The sequence below is a fragment of the Tasmannia lanceolata genome, unplaced genomic scaffold, assembly GCF_043159265.1.
Source record: "Tasmannia lanceolata isolate RefF3 unplaced genomic scaffold, GAP_Taslan_0.1 ptg000013l, whole genome shotgun sequence".
NCBI lineage: Eukaryota > Viridiplantae > Streptophyta > Magnoliopsida > Canellales > Winteraceae > Tasmannia > Tasmannia lanceolata.
The window spans coordinates 13000683-13020363 of record NW_027518690.1 but is presented as its reverse complement, the minus strand read 5'-3'; the positions used below and the strand labels follow the sequence as shown (position 1 = coordinate 13020363).

The window sequence follows — 19681 nt, the reverse complement described above, 5'->3', positions numbered from 1 at the left end:
TTTTGTAATATTGGGCCTACTTTATTTGAAGATCTAAACCGTTCATTTTTTGGGCCCCAACGAAAGTAGGCCTTGCCAATAGGATGATCCTGGCCATCTGATTTATCGACGGATGGCACCATATATAAACCTCTACAAATGCTTCCATGAGAGTAACATGGCCCACTTCACTATAGATTTAGGAGGGAAGTGATATATTCGCCTCCTTTTCTTACGGTTCAATGGAAAGAAATGAACAACCATTTACCAAAAATATATTGGAGTCTTGGTAACTTCTCATGTGATTAGCCCTGTAGTGTATTTATGACTACTTTTTTAAGACTATAATGGAATTGCCATGGAAGAAAAACGGCTTAATATATCACTTCATTTTTTGTATTTTCAGACTAAAATCTCCTCTTATTCTTCTTTCTTTTTTAAACAATTGTTTATTTTGATTTCCCCCCTATGTTTATTTTCTTTCCAATTTGCATTCTTATAGTGAAAAGATGTTTCCAATTTTTCGTGTTTTCAGATGGATCATTCTCGAGAAGCCTTTTGCTGGAACTGTGAAGATTAAGATTTATAGATACTAGTAAAAAAGGCACGTGCAAAAATGCACGTGCGACTAAGAGTCTTAGCAAACAAGATAATACTGCATATGAATTTTAATTCATACTATGCTAACATAACAATTGCTATGGAGGCCACTTGGAAACTTCTGAAAAGCAAGACAAAAAGAAGCCTAAGATGAAGATGCTCCGAGCATGAGATACCACAAATGTGTAGTTGCATATCAATTGATTGATGAAGTGGTAGAAGAGCAATGACTAATAGCCAGGCTCCCTAAAATTGGCGTAAAAATAAAATGAGCATAAAAGTTGTTTTACATACCTTAAAAATGGGCATAAAATTTGTTTTACGTACAATTTTGCGTGGAAAGAAAAGGTAAAAAGATAAAAGTTTCTTTATGATCAGTTTGGTTAAAAAAAGCACACGCATAAAAAAGACAGTACCCACCAAAATGAATATAATGGAAATTCTAGAGATATACAACTCAAAATAGGAGCAAATTGAGAGTACTTTTTGTGCAAAATGAATATCTTAGAAATATTTTGTTGATTATTTTTTTAATGGCAAATAAATTTTTGTTGATTATTTTCCACATGTTTTGATGCATAAAATGAATTATTTGATTTCCATCTACTTAAGATTTTCTGAAAAAGGTACAAGCAACACTTATATGGGCGCACATTCACATGGAGAAGGAACTATTAAAATAACGTAGACTTTAGGGATGATATCCAATAACTATTCATTTCAAAACACCAGGCACGAGAAAAAGAAAATTCTGAGAAATAGGACATGATAAAAAGAATATTCCCAAAAATAAGACATGATAAGATAATTGCAGAAAAACATAAGTTGGTAATCTCAGCAGCATTTAGCAAATCAGTGTCATGTTGCCAAAAACAAAGGTACGCCAACTTGAAATTGTTAATTGTTAAGATTACCGCATCCATCACCTAGCAGTATCTTTTGACGGCGTGTGAACCTGATTGTTTTAGATGACTGTAAGCAAAATCTGACTTAGCAATCAATCAATCGCAAATTTTTCTCCTGGCACAAAAGATAAATAAAAGATAAATAACGGCTTTCTCCAACAGCTTAAGCTTTTGGAGAAGTTGGTAAGTTAACAAATATAAATTACAAAGGGAACTGAATTACGCCAAAGAAATGAATATTAGAATGTTCAAAAAATTAAAAAAAATATAACTTGTTACTTCCGGACTTTATAAATCTGTGATTATATCACAATTTTCAGAGAACAAAATAAAATCTCAGTGAAAAAGTGTTCGAGAATAAACCATGTGATACACTGTGCATTAATCCATATAAGAAAAATACACATGTTGGCTAAAAAATGAAAAAGCACACGACCGTGTTTTGATAATGGGATGAATGTCTTTGTTTACACTCATCTAATTGGCTGGTGATAGCTTTTTTTATATTGTTATAGCTTTTGAAAGATGGTTAAAAGAGTGTAAAATGTGATCTGCCAATTATCAAAACATGGTCGTGTGGTATCAGTAACTTAAATAAGTTACGAGGATTAGTTACGCGAATAAGATTTAGCTTAAATAAATTAACGAAGATTAGTTACACGAACAAGTTTTGGCATAAAAATGGAATGTATAATTGAAAGAAGATTAACAGTCCTAACTGAAAAATAATAATTATAACAACAATAAGGATAGAAAGCAATAGAAAAAATATTCAGCATATCCAACTTTACCGTAGAATCATGTTACCTCATTTTCTACAAGAACAATAAAATCCTCATGTATTTGAGCACCACGGTCCCCGGGCTTTGCCCCATTTCTTAATTAATCACTGTCATTCAAAAAAGAAAAATACAAAACCCTCACAGCCGAAGATCTAGATGGTGAATACCAAAGAAACATAATGTGAGAAATAAAAAAACATAATTCAGCAGAATAAAAAAAAATTTATAGCCCTCTCCAGACCCGCAATGGCGGGAGCCTCGTGCATTGGGCCGCCCTTATATGAGGGGACAAGATGTCCCATGAAGTAAGATAGGTAAGCATATCTTTTACAAAAGGGGCATCATGTCCTTTTTGTAAATGCAATTGCCAATATCCATGGAAATCTCTTGTTTCTCCTGCAACAAAAGATGACCTCAAAACCTCAGTAAATGAGAAGAGAAGATATACCATGAGAAGAGAAGATACATAGGATAGATAATTTTTAAGAAGTTGTTGTTGAGGACTTTAGAAACAAAGAAAATAAATCTTACAACTGACTTGAGCAGACAAAGACTGGTAATTTGATGGAGGTTGTGATCTCTTTGGTGGATTAACCGGTCTTTGTTGTTGGTTTCCAGGAACCCTACTTGGATCATGTTACCTCATTTTTTACTACTAAAAAATCCTCATGTATTTGAGCACCTTGGCCACCGGGCTTTACCCCATTTCTTAATTAATCATTGCCATTCAAAAAAATATAAAATCCTCATAGTCGAACATCTTGAAGGTGAATACCAAAGAAATATAATGTGAGAAACAAACACAAATAATTCTTATAGCATATGAGGAGACAAGATGTCCCATGAAGTAAGAAAACATAAATATTACAAAAGAGGCACCATGTCCTTTTTGTAAGAAACCCCATGTAATGCAAGGGTGAAAGAACAATAGCTTAAAAGCCCTAAGAAGGAGAGGAAGAAAGAACTCGTGCAAAAAAAAAAGACATAGCTGATAAAAATCAGAAAAATCTGGAAATAATAAGCAAAAAGTGTTAAATTGTGAACTCATTCTCCAAAAAGTTATGACCATACTACTGAGTTGACTACTACCACAAGTCTACTGCTAAAAAAAATAGACCCAACAGAAATTCAAAGAAAAGCAGAAGACAGCCACATAAATTCTCACTGTTTTGGGGTCATGATTTGATTAGGACTATGTTGAAGTATTCTGAGAAATCAGCCACATTGTGCGTGAGAGAGAGAGAGAGAGAGGAAACGATGGAGATGGAGTAATAAAGGGTCTGAAAGAGTGCCTGAGAAAATAAACGACCATACACCTTAGCTTGACATCACAATGGATATGCCCATGTCAATGGAGGTATATGCTATCTTCATAAGATGGCAAGCAAGAACCCTCAGCCATGAATGGCATGACCACCCATAGACAACAAATGAGCAATGTGCCCTGATCAGACCATCCAACAGAAATTGTCAAATGCTGACTCAATTTTCTCCTATGTCGTCAGTTGGACTCTGATGTATTGTAGGCATAATTGATTCCCTTGAATATATTCTTGCACATCAATGAAACCCAACATTAAACTAAACTATGAAAAATCACTCAAATAACACGGCAAGCAAATGTAATATTCATTTAGACAACAACAAGGGAAGTCGAAATCCAATAGAATATTATATGAATGCCTATCGCATATCTCCTAAGCCTAGAACATGGCCTACCATGTTTATACACAGTCAGAAAACTTGCAAGAGGAACACCATGTAGATAAAATATTTTAACAATCTTCAGTTGCTTCATTAGTACCTCTCAAGTGAGAAACATAAGGCATTAACCATTGCTTGTTGCTTAACTAACGTAAAATCTGCATTAGTAGATTGCAACATGTGAATCTACTAACTTATTCAATCAGGAATATGCTTGACAACATGTTTGACAACAGAATACCAATAGCTTATCAAAAAAGCAACATGAAAGACTTGTCAAAAACTATTTGGTCATCCATTTCGTCAAAATCCAAGTCAATTCTGCCCCACAGTTCGACACCATCATTAATTGCATACAATAAAATCCACTTTCTTCGTCTAAACCACCCAATGAATAATCATCACATTCCAAGAAATCATCACAACCTTTGCTTAAAATCCATTTCCTCTCTCTAAACCACCGCATTCCACATTTTCAATTGCATACAATAAAATCAATTTACTCTCTCCGTTTACAGTTCCACACTTTCATCAAATGCATACAATAAAATCCATTTTCTTTGTCTAAACCACACCTAAATAATCTATCACATTCCAAGAAATCATCGCAATCACTGCATTCCAAGAGACAGCGTCTCTTGGGAATTGCATCAAACTGTTTCCGAGCACTCTAGCCCCAGCGCTCTGTATCTCGCCCCACTTTGCATAAACACTAATCATAACATTCCAAGAAATAAATTCTTTTTGCGGCATTCTGTCAAACAGCCAATGTGCAGTTCCCAATCCAAATCTAATATGCTTTACCTACAATGATTTAGAAGAAATTTAAATAGATGAGTACTTTCTCCCTGATATGGGCTCAAATTCCACATTAGCAACCCTCACTCCAAATGTAATCACGATCTTCAGCAATGTGAACGACAGGAATGTAAATTCATCAGAAAAAGACAACAATGCATGAAGGCGAATTCTCTGCATGCTATCTCCAACGGAGATAAAACAGAACAAAAAAGGCAATACCTCTCTAACAAACTGGAATCCTAAGTTCCCAACAAAACCATCAATACAAGATATCAAACCAAGAGATCCATCAATCTAAAACAAAGGAAGATAAACAAAAAGGAAAAAACGGAAAAGCTTACCGGAGAGGAAGCTTAAATCAGAGGTGGGCATCGTCCGATCAATGCAGATGAGCCCCAAAACGAACCCAAAAAGGACAGTGAAGGAAAAGAACAAACTTCAACCGACACGAAGCATCGTTTCGATGGCAGGTGTTGCTTGACGACAAGAGAGCAACAGGTGCAAAGAGGCTACGGTGATTTTTGGAAGAATCTTCAGGGGTAAGGAATGAGATGCAAAAGACAAAAATACCACAGGTAGCTGGGATGGTCTTTATGGAATAAACGATCTTTATGAAATAATAGAGAATCTAAGGGCCAGTGGAAGTAACACCCGGCGGATACAATAGGCATTTTTAAGGAAGACGCAGACTAAATTTCACTGGTTTTTGCTTTTAGAATAGTAAAGGATTGAGATAAGATGATTATTGGGATGTCGGTTAGATTGCATATGATGGGTTGGAGGCCATGCACACAAAAGGCCACCTAATGCTTTGATTCAGGTCACACACGCTGCAATAATTATTGGTTTGTATAGCACTCTCAAGATAGTTTGTATTTACGATGACCAATGTATATAAACTAGAAAAGACCTCTTGATGAATGGACTAATTACCATGAGATGCAAATATTTTTTATTGCCAGTTACTTTCCAACATTGATTGCCACTGCAAGCTTCCCATTGAAAATGATTATGGGCTGAAAAATAGGGTGGAAGCTGTGTGCAATGTGCGTGGCTTGCTAAACTTGACATGAAGGTCAATGATACTCTTCTTAAGATTGAGGTCGGCGCCGAGATATCTAAAGTGACAGCATATGGTGAAGTTCTTACATTGACAGGTTCACGTTCGACCTCCTGATCGATACTCAAGTTGTGCTTTTAATTAAATTTTGTGCTTCTCCTGTAGAAGATTGAGAGTTTTGTTAATTGTTGGATCTTTTGCTGTTAGTTGGTTGTTGAGCGAGAAATCTTCTCTTTTTTAATCGCGTTGGCAATTAGAGTATGAGAATAAGCATAAGGTGTATAAAACTATTAGTGCTGATAGATTATTATAAAGTAGGATAGCTGCAGATTATCATTTCCATTTTCGTTCTTAGTTTTTTAGTTCCAATTTATAAGAACTATTTATCCTTTTTCATCATTTTCTTTCTATTTTCAGGCACAAGCTGCATTTCCAATTTCCATCTCATTACAAATACATCCTTTCTTACAAAAAAAGAAAAAACAGTTTTAAATACTAAAGTATACTATTTTTCTCGCCCCGTGCATCGCACGGGTCTGCAACTAGTTATATACAAAAGATATCTTTTGCAAACTTACTTCTACTCACTCCCATGCATTGTTGGGTGAAATGGGTCCCACAATCCCACTTGATATGATATGATAAAGGGAAAACTACTAAACCCCCCCCCCCCCCCCCCCCCCCCCCGCCCCGAGATAAAAACTTATCTACATGGAATCCCCCCAAAAATTTCTGAATTACTAATTACACCATAAATGTCTTTTAATTTTGCCTATTACCAATTTTACCCTTTTCTTAAATCACCTGACAAATCCCTAGAATCACTCCATCCATTCATCTCTCTCTCTCTCTCTCTCTCTCTCTCTCTCAATAAGTATACTTGAACGTGGCTCTCTTAATTGAGAAATTTTAGCCATGCATGCAAGCCCAAAAATACAGTGGGCCCACATTACTAGGTTGATCCAAGCCATTCATTTGTTGTTCCCTGACGTGGATAGGAAGTGCGCAGAAAATCTCCTCTTTAGGATGATCCTAACAAAACCATCCCCATTTTAAACCTAAACAAATTGGAGTGTTAGGATCATCCTAAAGAGGAGATTTTCTAGGCACTTCCTATCCACGCCAGGGACCAACAAATGAATGGCTTGGATCACCCCAGTTGTTTAGGTTTAAAATGGGGATGGTTGTGTTAGGATCATCCTAAAATGGAGATGGTTGTGTGAGAGAGAGAGAGAGAGAGAGAGAGAGAGAGAGAGAGAGATTTATGGATTGAGTGATTTTAGGGATTTGTGAGGTGATATAAGAAATGGCAAAATTAGTAATAGGCAAAATTAAAAGATATTGGTGTGATTGGTCATTAAGAAATTTTTGGGGGATTCCTGTAGATAAGTTTTTATCTGGGGTTTTTAGTAGTTTTCCCTATAATAACCTCCTTTATGTGTTGCTAAAATTTTATATGATGTTTTTTCATGGCAAATTAATTTTCGGGCATTTTCATTGTTTTTTTATAAAATTGGAACTTTTTCCTAATTTAAGAAAAAATCCACAAAAATACCTCCACCAAACGCCACAAAATTCATTTTTCATGGCCAAGAATTTGACAAGGACACCTTTGGCAACCATTAAAAGAATCATGAAATCTTGGGCTATCTAATCATGAGATAGGGATACGAAGGGTAGGAGAGAACCCCTCTCATGTCTCTACCAGCTGTCCCTCTCACAACTGGGCCCACAAACATTTCATGCAATATTTTTTCATGGTTGCCAGAATGAGCCCATAAGTAATGTACAGAATAAGTCTGGAATTATTTTTTCCATGGATTTTATTTTCATAATTTTTTTTTCCTTATCCAAACGTCTCCTCAGTAGCCGTGTACTGTGTGCATGCATGGCTAACTTTATGATGCCAATGAGGTTGGTGTTCCAAAATCATCGGCCACAATTGTAATATGGGAAGTGATATATTTACTCCAATCCCTTTCCCAGACCACCCCCTCTAGTGCATTTATGACTTCTTTTACACTATGACTCCGTTTCTTTCTATGTAAAAATGGAGGTAAATTTTGTTTATGTTCATTTTTACAACATAAAACAAATTTTACGTCCATTTAGGGGTGTAAACGAGCCGAGCCAAGCCGAGCTTGGCCAAGCTCGGCTCGGCTCGTTAAGCTCAAAAGCTCGGCTCGGGCTCGGTCAGGATAAAGTTCACACCCCTCATCTTCCCTGGACAGCCCTATCTAGTGTAATTTGACTACTTTTTTTACACTATGGGGGTTGGTCCAAGTAACAAATGGGGTTCCAAAAATGAAGTGACATATTTTGCCTCCTCCTTTCACTCCCTGGACAACCCTTTTAGTGTATATATTAATATATAATATAAATATTTAAATATATTAAATTCTTAACGAGCCGAGCCGAGCCGAGCCTGGCCTAAATTGGGCTCGGCTCGTTAAGGATTCGAGCCGAGCTTGAGCGAGCTTCCGAGCCCGAGCGAAAATTGACACCCTTATGTCCATTTTTACATTGAAAGAAACAGAGCCTACAAGGGGGTGGCCTGGGGAAGAATATGGTTCTCATATTTCGAATTTGTGGTGATAATTGTATTTAATTTTTTTATTTTTATGGTGATCAAGATTGTTGGTTGTGGGCAACTACATCAGTTGTTTGGAACGAATATTAGATGTTGATTCAAGCAATATTTATGACCTTAGAAATGGAATTTGGCCTATGTGGGACCCACAGAATTTGTGGTGGAACCGTTGGATGAATCGACATGAGCCATCCATCATTTTCAAAGTTGGGTACACTGTGGAAAGAGACGCAGGGGTCAACCATAGTGCGTTGTTAGGTATAGTTTTACAAAATGAACAAAGCACCCTTATCTAATAAAAATAAATAAAAATACCCATATGTTCAGAAAAATGATAAAAATACTTATGTCTCACGAAAGATGATCTAAGCACCACTGACTAATAGAAAATGACAAAAATACCCATGTCTTTTGAAAATGATAAAACTGCCCTTATATCATTAAAAATGACCAAAATATCCATATAATGAAAAGCTAAGAAATGAACAAAGAAAACCTAGCTTGAAAAATAACCAAAATCCCTTATCTCATATAAAACAGTAGGGCCAAGTTTGGATACCCACAAGATTTAGATTTGGATTTAGTTGATATCTTGAACTGGATTAGATCCTTAGATTTTTAAATCAGCTACAACAGTGCAAAAAATTCCGATTTTCAAATCTGTTCTGCAAGACGTTATTTGGAAATCAATGTTTGTGGCAACTTCCTTCCCCGTCGCTGCTCCTCGATGTTGCACCGGCGGCAGCGATACATCTCTCTCTCTCTCTCTCTCTCTCTCTCTCTCTTAAAACATGATCATGAATGTGATTGATGTATTATGTATCCACAACTCAAATCCAAATCAAAATACAAACGGGCCCTAGGGGTAGTTTTGTTGTATTTTCCATAGGAGGATTTTGCTGTGAAGTGGATGGCTCAAAAAGATAAATATTTATTGCAAGGGATTTGCTAGGGATCATCGCAGACGACATTTCGCTGTTGCATGTGAGAGCAGCCACACAAGCTAAGATTTTGTCTTATTCATTTAATGCACGCTACTCTCACATGCAACAGCCCATCCGTGAAATGCCTTTGTGGCGGTCCCTAGCAAATCCCTATTTACAAATGTAAAATTTGTGGTCTGTAGAACACTGAAAAATAAATACCTCTCTAATGCCTTATTTTACCCCTCACATTGGAAAAAACTAAAGTTGATTAAACTATTTACCAGAATAGGGCGACTCGTTACGTATCTACCTCCTAGAATTTACGTGTTATGGAATGGATATTTTCACCCCTTTTGTTTGTTTTTACATGAAAATAAAATTATGGTGAGGAAATATAACCATTATGCTAGCGAAAACTATAAAAAAGTGGGCTTTCTCTGGCCCGATTGGAACTATCGACTCTAATGAAGTGGAAGTGAGGGCTATTCTCGAGGAAATTAGGTTAATGCCGGAAAGAGATATGGACAACCTTATATTGGAGGGTGATTCTCTAAATGTTATAAGATGGATGGAAGGCCGATCTCCTCGCCCTTGGAGATTCTCACAGTTTTTTAATGAGATCTATTAACGAGTTAAGGGTCATTTGTCAATTTCATCGCATTAGAAGGTCGGCGAATAAAGAGGCGGATCGCCTTGCTCGAGCAGGAGTAACTAGAATGGAGCTTGAGTTTTTTTTTTCCTTCCTCCTCGAGGAGCCTCTATTGTTGTTCAGTTGTTCTATATGCTTTGTATTTCCAGCCTCCTGGCTGCCTTTGTCATGGGTGCTTCTTTCTAATAAATTTTTACCAGTTCAAAAACAAAACCACAAAAAGTGTGTGGGAGGTTTCTTGCAAGAAAGTATTCCACAATCTAGTGGATTTTGTAATTTCAGCATTCGGTTGATGTATTCCAGCAACTTTCTCGTGTGACATGGCTTTCTTTCACACGTACGTGGCCTTGCAAAATCCATCACCCAAAATCATCTCGATTCCTTTCTACTTTTCCACGCGATTTTTACGCTTTGCGTCTCTCGAGAAAAATGTATGCATTGTGAAAAAAGAGATGAGAGAAGAAACTCGTCTTCCTCTTCCCGACGAAGCATGTCTGAGATTTAGGGTTTTGCCTCTTCTTCTTCTCCGAACTCCTCTCGTGGCGACGCTAATGTCGTGCCCTATCCCCCTACCCCACACTGTGTTGGGTGAAAAAAGAGAGAAGATAAAAAATTACTCTTCCTATTCCCAACAACGAACATCTATGATTAGGGTTTTTTCTGCTCTTCTTCTGTGAGCTCCCCTTGCGGGGTCTCCTATCCTGTACATGCAACATCTCTGATTACTACACGTAAGGGTTAGTAAAGGTTTTCTCTATCTGCTCTGATTGTGAGATTTCTAACAGACTCCAAATAGAAATCAAGGTATGCTTCTCGTCTTCATTATCCCTGTCATTTGATTTTTTTTCTCCATTTTTTCTAATATTGTTTGTGTATGTTTTTGCTGCTTGGATAGTTGGGGAAGATGTATTATTTTTTTGGGAAAATGAAAGGGGAAATGCTTTTTTTTTTGGAAAAAAATAAGGTGAAATTAGTTCCAAAATAAGGAAATGTATTCTTTCTGTTAGCCGCAAATCAAACTACGAAAGTTATAGCTTTACTTTTTTATGATCAGTTTGGGCACAACTTAGATAGGTTGTGCCCAAAAAATCATTTCCATAGGATGATCCGAGCCCTCCGATCTGAACTGATCTAAAAATGGAGATTTCCAAAAATCATTTATGGAATCTTCTACAGATCGGAGGGCTAGGATCATCCTATGGAAATGATTTTTTGGGCACAACCTATCTAAGTTGTGCCCAAACAGATGAACGGTTTGGATCATAAAAAAAAAAAAAGTAGGCCGTACCTACTTTTTTTAGACTTCACGTGTTTTCACGGCGGCCACCCATCGCATAAATTCTCCAGGGAGCACATAACGAGAGTTGTGCAAGTTATAGCTTTACTGTAAAAGGGTGAATTTATCCGTGGGGCGAATTTGTCAGCTTAGTAGGTGGCACGGCCTCCAATGAAATTTGGTTTCCCAAAAAGGACGGGATAACTGGATAAGGGATAGGGATGCAGCACTCAGATACTTCTGTTTTACGCCTAAAATAGTAAAATAAAACAGTATCCCCACGTATCCACATCAAATTACCAAAGCAACCTTGGCATGGCCGCCCATACAGTGTGGCCCACATTGTTTGGGTGATCCAAACCATTCATTTGTTGGGCCCTCACATAGATAGGAGATGCCCAAAAAATCTTCACCTCTTTTACCGAAGGGAGATGATATTTTCACCCCCTGCAGTACTTGCACACCCCCCTTATAACGTGATTTGACATTACGGAATTGTATATGTTCATTTAACAACCTCTCTAAACAAAACAACTGAAAGAAGTTTTCTCGAAAAAAAAACGTAGAGTCGATGGCATACTTGTTAATTTTTTAAATTTTGAAGGTATTTGTATAAGCCAAATCGCTATCGTCTTTCAGTCCCCCGCATTCTCAACTACCGCGGGAGAATTTCTCAACACTCCGTTGTCTCTATTAAGGAAAAACGAGACAGCATATTTTCACCCCTCTGAAGTAGGCATTCGCCCCCTTATAACGTGAACAGTGGGAAACTTTAACGCTTTTTGACGTGAAATCACGTTAAGAGTGGGCGAATGAGTACTGCAGGGGGTGGTGATTCGTGAAAATATCATTGCCCAAGACAAAAATAAACAGTTTAAAGCGACTACCTGGAAATTTCAAATCCCTATGTTTTTTCTGGGCTGATATTGGCACTACCAAATTTTCAATATTGCTCACGTTCATCTTGCCTTCTTATCATTTAAACAGCTGTCGAAGGTTATTAACTTATTTACGGTCCCCAAAAAGCTCTGAATTGCCAATTAGAATAGAATTTGTGCAATTATTAAAACATGGTAGTGAGAAAATCAGTTGCCTTTTTCTAATATAACAAAAAAAAAAAAAAAACAGATACCAATATCGGCACTACCGTGTTTTGATAATTGCACAAATTCAGCTTGTCTTTTCTTCATAAATAGACTTCTGGGAGCCTTCTGGGAGCCTTTTGGGAACGTACTATCTTTTGAAAAGTGAAAACTGCATAAACAGTAAAAGACAAGATGAGTTGGTGCACTTATCAAAATATGGTAGTGCCGACATCAGTAACCTAAAATACGAATACGTTTTTAGGGATCTTAAAGATACGTAAAAAAAACATTCGCCCCTTTTCTTCCTCAGGCCAGCCCCCTCTGGTCTATTTATGATTGCTCTTTAACACTACAAGCGGCCTGACTAAGGAAGAAGAAGGGGCGAATATATAATTTCAGTATTTTTAATAGGGAAAACTACTAGAAATCCCATAAACAAAAACTTATCAACAAGAATCCCCCAAGATTTTTTAAATACCAAGGTCACGTTTGTTTTGCCTTAAATAGCTTTTAACCTGTTCTTTTACCCATTTTACCCTTGCCCCTAGTTGTGGATAATGCAAATTATGAAGATACCCTAAAATCTCTCACTTTGTCTTGTAAAGGCCATAATCGTCTTAAAATCTCTCTCTCTCGAATAAAGCTAAGATTTTATACAGTGTAAGCCCATGTAGTCCAGTATTTTTCGAAAGGTATTATCCGAGCCACATCATAGGATGATCCAAACCGTCCATTTGATGGGCCACAACGTAAATAGGCTGTGGCACCAAATCATTTCCGTAGGATAATCCTACCCCTCCGATCTATAGAGGAACGTCATATTATGGATACCTTTATAAATCGGGGGGTTGTGATCATCCTATGGAAATGATTTTTGGACCACAGCCTATTTATGTAGTGGCCCGACAAATGGACGGTTTGGATCATTCTATGGTGTGGCCCGTACAGTATTTTTTTAAAAAATAATGGAATATACGGGCCTACACCATATAAAATCTCATTTAAAAGCAAGGGCAAGAGAGAAATGTTGCCTTTATTTGTGAGAGAGAGTGATTTAAACAGATTTAATGCTAGATAGATTTAGGGATTCCTACATTATCTATAGGATAAGGTTAAAATGGTTATTAAAAGTTATTTAATGCACAAAACGGTGCATATGGTAATTAAGAAAAGTTTAGGTATTAGGGGGTTTCTAGTAGTTTTTTAGGGATTCCTACATTATCTCTAAACTAAGGATAAAATGGTTATTAAAAGCTATTTAATGCACAAAACCGTACATATGGTAATTAAGAAAATTTTAGGGAATACTTGTGAATACGTTTTGATATTAGAGGGTTTCTACTCTCTAGTAGTTTTCCCTTTTTAGTATCTTACTTTTAGGGAAATGATATCACCACCACCATATTTTGATGATTATACTCCTCACCTTATTAAAAAGTACGGTATGGCCCTCACCATATGATGATCCAAACCGTCTATTAGATGGGCCACAACATAAATAGTTTGTGCCCCAAAAATTATTTCCATAGGTTGATTCTTACCCTCCGATCTATAGAGGGATTGAATCAACTATCGTGCGGGCCATAGTGTACTTTTTAATGAAGTGAGGAGCGTGTTTACCACATACAGTAGTGGTAATATCATTTTCCTATTTTTATTAATCTATATTTATGGAGATGATATTTTCACCCCCTACATTACGTGCACAGCCCCCTTATAAGTTATAACCTGATTTGACGTGAGAAGTGAGCAACTTTATGTCAAATTCACGTTATAAGGGGGTGTGCAAGTACTGCAGAGGGGGTGAAAATATCATCACCCTAAATTTATTCCCATATGTTTAAGAGTTTCCGCCCTTTATCCGTTTCTTTTACGGAATATAAAATTCGGAGTTTTTTTTATCGCGTTTTTCTGACGGGTTTTTGTTGTCGTATCTATCCTTTCTCAAATCTCTGCCTTTAAATACCTTCCCATCTTTTGCAAAACCGAAGAGAATAAAAAACTCATATATATATATATATATATACAGAGAGAGAGAGAGAGAGAGAGAGATCTCAGCACCATCTCTAAAAGCTCTATCTTTACACAAAATTTCAGGGTAAAATTTTCAGTTAATTTTCCATTCTCGTTTGTTTTTTAGGGTTTCATATTCGAAATCTGACCAGAAATATTTTCCCATTGTCGCTTCTTCGAAAGATCTTAGGTTTACTGCTCTGTTCTGTTTCAGTTATTAGAGTTCTGTTCGAAATTTTATTGAATATAATGGTTATCAGATTCTAAATTTCTGTTATGTTTCTTGCTACAGTCGATATAGATTTGTTCGATTCTGGTTCAGTTATTTTTGAGTTTCAATTCTAGATCTGGTGTTTTTTTTTTCTTTATTTGAAATTTGATCGGAATATTCGCTAGTTTTGGCCTTTGTAACGATGAAGATCTTGATCTATCTATTGATTTCTATTTTGTGTAATTAGACAGAAAATTATTGCCATTTGGTTTTGAGCTGTTGATCAGGATAAGATCTGGTTGTTTTAGCTCTCATCTTTTGATACTAAAATTAGTTAGAAATCTCTCGCCAATTTCCTTATCATTGAAGCTGCTCAAAGGATTTTTCTTTTGATGAATTTCAAGGCTTCATGTTCTGGTTCTTAAGATCTTAGATTTTGAAGATTTTTCATGGCTCAGGTTTTTCATTGAAGCTCCCAGGATATTCTTGCCATTAAAGTTTGTGGTTTGGTCTAGTTGTTTACCCCTTCTCACATCTTTTGATCTCAAAATTCGTTGCTAAATTGTCTTTTTTGGTTCTGAAGGTTGGTTGGCTGATCTGTTTGTATCTGATAAGCATTTGCCTTTCTTCTAAGCTGTCCTGATCCTTTCAGGTGTGCTCTTTGGGCAATTTTTTGTTTGGTTTCTAGGGTTTTATATTCAGATCTGGTTGCGTTTTCTTCTGTTTTCAAACTTTGGAAGGCTATGGTTTCAGATCCAGGGTTTTAATTTTGTTTGGATATTAGGGAATGGTTTCGTATAACTTCAGATAGTTGAATGGGTTTCTAGAGGTCAAGTTTAGTACTCTCTCTCTCTCTCTCTCTCTCTCTCTCTCTCTCTGTTATTTTATTGCTGTATGATCTTGCTCTCTGATCTTACGATTGACTAGATATTAAAGTAAATATGAAATGACCTGTAAGGACTTGGGTTTGATTTTATTCTCTCCCCATTTGTTGATGATAATGACATCTTCTTGCCTTTACGATTTGTGAATTGCGTTATCATATTTTTGTGGGTCTTTCAATTAGGACTGAAACATCAATTTTAGCCTATGCTATGATACTGCTAAGTTTAGGATTTTTTTTTTCATTCCCTGGGTATGCCCTTAGATTGCATCCTTTTGAGCTGCTAGAGATCCTTGCTGACTTGTAAGACTATTTTGCGAAGTATTTTAGTGTTATCTAGATTCGAAACACTCATGTATGAACTAAAAATGAGGCTAGCTAAATCTTTTTCTCCGGGTATTTTATCTGCATTTTTTTTTGTTGCAGTTGAACTAATTGTAAACATTGGGAAAATGGAAGCTACAGGGGGGTAAAACTTGTCAAAGTTCTATGGCCTTGACTGGTATGACCGTTTTCTTCTTTCACTCGTTTACTCTAATAAAGTCCTTACTCTATTTGCACCAATATCTGTTGATTTGTGCAAATTTGTGGCTTTTATCTACTCTATGTAGGTATTGGGGCAATGCGTGAGGGAAAGAACAGTTTGTACAGCGCAAGACTTGATTTCATTGTCTTCCAATTGATATGGAAAAAGTACTACTCTAGTAGGAGCAGATGTGGAATGGCATTTGAAATGGATCGAATCAAACCCAGAAAATTGTCTATACTAGCGGCTCAGATTGTCCGTTTTACAACCTCTTTCAAACCCGGTTCTCATAAAATTCCTTTAGGCGATGGTTACCATGAATTCGTATGATCCTTCTTTTTTCTGTCTAACAGTCTTGATTCTTGTTTCCAATAACCATATGGGCAGGTCTGTTGGAGTATAGTCAGTGTATACATTTCTTTTGATTCGTGTAGCATCTCCATTGAGAAATGCCTGCACTTGTGAGCATTCAGAAGTGGTCCACTGAATCAGAGATTTATTTTTCCACTGCAACACAGAAAAATCCACAAACACGTTCGAAATTCACCACCCAATTAATGCCGCCAGTGCGGTCCTGCAATTACTGTCCCATTTTACCTGGTCTGCCTGATGATGTGGCAAAGTACTGCCTTGCACTCATCCCTCGCTGTCACTTCCCTGTTATGGGTGCTGTGTGCAAGCGATGGAGGTCATTCATCCAAAGCAAAGAATTCATCACTGTTAGGAAGGAGGCTGGAAGGCTTGAGGAATGGCTCTATGTGTTAACTTGTGATGCAGATGGAAAGGGGAGCCATTGGGAAGTTTTGGGTTGTTTTGGAAAGGAACACCAGCTGCTTCCGCCAATGCCTGGTCCGGTAAAGGCTTCGTTTGGGGTTGTTGTTCTTGATGGGAAGCTTTTGGTTATGGGTGGTCATTTGGTCGATGCTGGTAATGGGTGTGTTTCAGCAGATGTTTATCAATACGATTCTCGTCTCAATAGGTCTGTTTGCATGTTTGATTCTATTTATGTTATGAATCCATGCATTATCTGATGAAAGCTAGGAATTGTGTTACACATCAAGTGTCCAAGTATCTCCTAGTCTCCTCTAAAACACAATGGATTTTGATTTCTTCTGGTTGGATTTTTAAGGATGATCACTATGTAATTTCATTTGTACTGGACACATACTAAAGAAGCTTATTTCGAGTATGAGAACTGCTTGCTTTTACCTTTTAAGTCTGTTCTATCATTTATATATAAAGGTTATCAACGATCAAAGTCATGGCACATATGTTTCTAAGGAAGTATAGAAATCCCCATGCTTTTCTCTTCCAGAAAAATCGTACTCATGCACATCTTTGCTGTCATAAACACTAGTTGTCATCTTAGTTTTGAGAAAAAAACTATTCACCATAGTACTGATTCAGCAAACTTCTCAAAAGTATTTGAAATAACAGGTCACAGTATCCGTTAACCGCCAGTACAGACTACTAATTTTTTTTTTAAATGAGGCAATGCTTTTTTTTTCCTGATTATTGCAATTATCTTTAGTCGAACCTTCTTATCTGCCGCACAAGCAGGGAGAAAGATTTATGGAGGAACCAGTGTTGCCTAACTAATTCCCTTATTTTTCATTTCCAAGAAGCTGTTTAATCATTTCTTTTCCGATTGCAGATGGAGCATGCTAGCAAAGATGAACGTTGCTCGTTACGACTTCGCTTGTGCGGAAGTTGGTGGTGTGGTGTATGCGGTAGGGGGGTTTGGAGCAGACAGTGAGAGCCTATCAAGTGCTGAGATGTATGACCCCGACACTAACAAATGGACCCTAGTAGAGAGCCTCCGGCGCCCAAGATGGGGCTGCTTTGCTTGCGGTTTCGAAGGGAAGCTCTATGTCATGGGTGGGCGTTCAAATTTCACAATTGGAAATTCACGCTTCGTGGATATTTACAATGCTGAGCACCACTCTTGGTGTGAGATGAAGAGTGGGTGTGTTATGGTCACTGCACATGCTGTACTGGGGAAAAAGCTTTTCTGTATGGAGTGGAAGAACCAAAGGAAACTTGTTATATTCAATCCCATAGATGACTCGTGGAAGATGGTCCCAGTGCCATTGACGGGGAGCTCGAGGGTAGGGTTTCGGTTTGGAATACTCAATGGGAAATTACTGCTTTTCTCTTTGGAGGAAGAACCTGGGTACCAGACATTGCTGTATGATCCAGAAGCAGCGCCAGGCTCTGAATGGCAAACTTCTATGCTGAAGCCATCTGGGTTGTGCCTTTGCAGTGTGACAATTCAAGCATGAGGTGATCTTATCTGACTCTTCTCTGATAATCCAAGCATTAGATGATATCCTCAGTTTGTTTCTCACTTGAATGGTGAATTAAAACAGGAAACTGATACTATTTGAAAATTATTCTTTACCTGATTTCGAATTAGATTTAGTTCCATTCTGCAAGTCGAATTGGAGCTCTATTTAGTACATGTTTGCATGATCTATGTGATGGGTAGTTTCTATGTTTGTTTCCTTGTGCTGTATTCTATTGTGGCTTTTTTTTACAGCTAGTGATTTTTAATGGAAAATGAATTCTGCACCTTTGTTATGATACTGGTCCGCGGACGTATTTGTGGGATCCAGTGGTTTGTGTTCTGCTTCAAATCTCATGCACCATGCTATCCTAAAGCTCCGATTTGTTAAGATTGTCATACCAATTTTTAAATTTATGGGCTGTTCATTTTATAGATGGGCCCAATTTTCAAAAAGAAAAAATGATATGGGGGGGCCCAACAAATGAATGGGTTGGATCATCGAAAAAATGCTGCTCTTCTTTTTTAGTATAGAAGAGATGCAGAGTGAATCCCTGCCTTATTTATAGGTAAGTTTTCACTATTGAATGATAGAAGTATCAAATATTTTGAACCTTACTGCATAAAAATATTTCAACCAAAAGACACATACAGGCCGTTAGGATACGTGGATTTTCTAATCTTGGATTTCCTCAAAATAGTAGTTGGGAGATGAGAGAAGAACGAGACCGACCGTTTCGCTTTAAATTCAGGTTTTAGAAATCTCTCCCCCATCCTGAGATTTCTAAATCTGGAAACATGGGATGATCTCATGCTCTCTTGTTGTGAGAAAGAAGGGCGAGAAATAAGAAAATGACTGCTGGTCTCGTCCTCTTGTCCTGGCTGGATTTCGGCCGAAATTTAAAACCATGCCCATGTCAGGATTCAACAAACTCTCTCCAAATATTTGATAATAAGGTCTGAATTATTGAGGAAAACAATCATAGCATGCCTCCATCTTGCAAATGAGATCTCCTTTCGGCCATAAGATCAGTGGTCTGGGTCACCAAGCGCATTTACCACGAGTGCTAGCTCGTACTCAATTTTCATTCATTAAGGCTAGGGGGTGCAACTCGGGTCTCGAAGGTCATACATTACGATAAAGACCTTCCTCTGAGTGGATATCTACCACCCCTTTCGGGATAAATCACTCTTCTACCAGTTGTACAACCAGTACAACACAAGTAAACCGGTATCACATTCTCTGATTAGATATCAGCAGTGGGTGACGAGCAACAATTTACAAATGGAACCCACAAGGATAAAATTATTTGGAAATTGCTAGGGTCCATCGCAAAAGGCATTTCGCGGCTGGTCTGTCGCACGTCAAACCAGCCACCATATGGAGACAACACTCGTCTTCATTCA

At 37.4% G+C, this 19681-nt stretch overlaps 1 protein-coding gene and 2 long non-coding RNA genes across 5 annotated transcripts; 1 reads left to right on the top strand and 2 right to left on the bottom strand.

Moving 5' to 3' along the window:
• Positions 1–1246: 1246 nt before the first annotated feature.
• LOC143889828 (uncharacterized) lies at positions 1247–5500 on the bottom strand. Of its 3 annotated transcripts, none has more exons than XR_013254951.1 (3): positions 5113–5500; positions 2292–3026; positions 1247–1599 (listed from the first exon to the last, which is right to left on the bottom strand). It is a non-coding gene; the product is annotated as an uncharacterized LOC143889828 (long non-coding RNA). The 3 variants fall into 3 exon arrangements; XR_013254952.1 differs by having other exon boundaries at positions 2292–2974; positions 5113–5496; XR_013254950.1 differs by having other exon boundaries at positions 2292–2662; positions 5113–5439.
• Positions 3872–5106, bottom strand: LOC143889829 (uncharacterized). Its single transcript, XR_013254953.1, has 2 exons — positions 4212–5106; positions 3872–4070 (listed from the first exon to the last, which is right to left on the bottom strand). It is a non-coding gene; the product is annotated as an uncharacterized LOC143889829 (long non-coding RNA).
• Positions 5501–14326: 8826 nt separating the features above from the next.
• Positions 14327–18561, top strand: LOC143889827 (F-box/kelch-repeat protein At1g67480-like). The gene is made up of 4 exons (XM_077394192.1): positions 14327–14455; positions 15891–15966; positions 16076–16969; positions 17645–18561. The coding sequence occupies exons 3-4, from the start codon at positions 16440–16442 to the stop codon at positions 18270–18272; spliced, it is 1158 nt and encodes a 385-aa protein (XP_077250307.1). The 5' UTR covers positions 14327–14455; positions 15891–15966; positions 16076–16439; the 3' UTR covers positions 18273–18561.
• The last annotated feature ends 1120 nt before the right edge of the window (positions 18562–19681 follow it).

Bases quoted from the DNA above. Each gene is read 5' to 3' on its own strand.
- LOC143889827 (XM_077394192.1), top strand. From the start codon at position 16,440: ATGCCTGCACTTGTGAGCATTCAGAAGTGGTCCACTGAATCAGAGATT. The intron at 16,970-17,644 runs GTCTGTTTGCAT...TTCCGATTGCAG, and splicing joins TACGATTCTCGTCTCAATAG to ATGGAGCATGCTAGCAAAGA.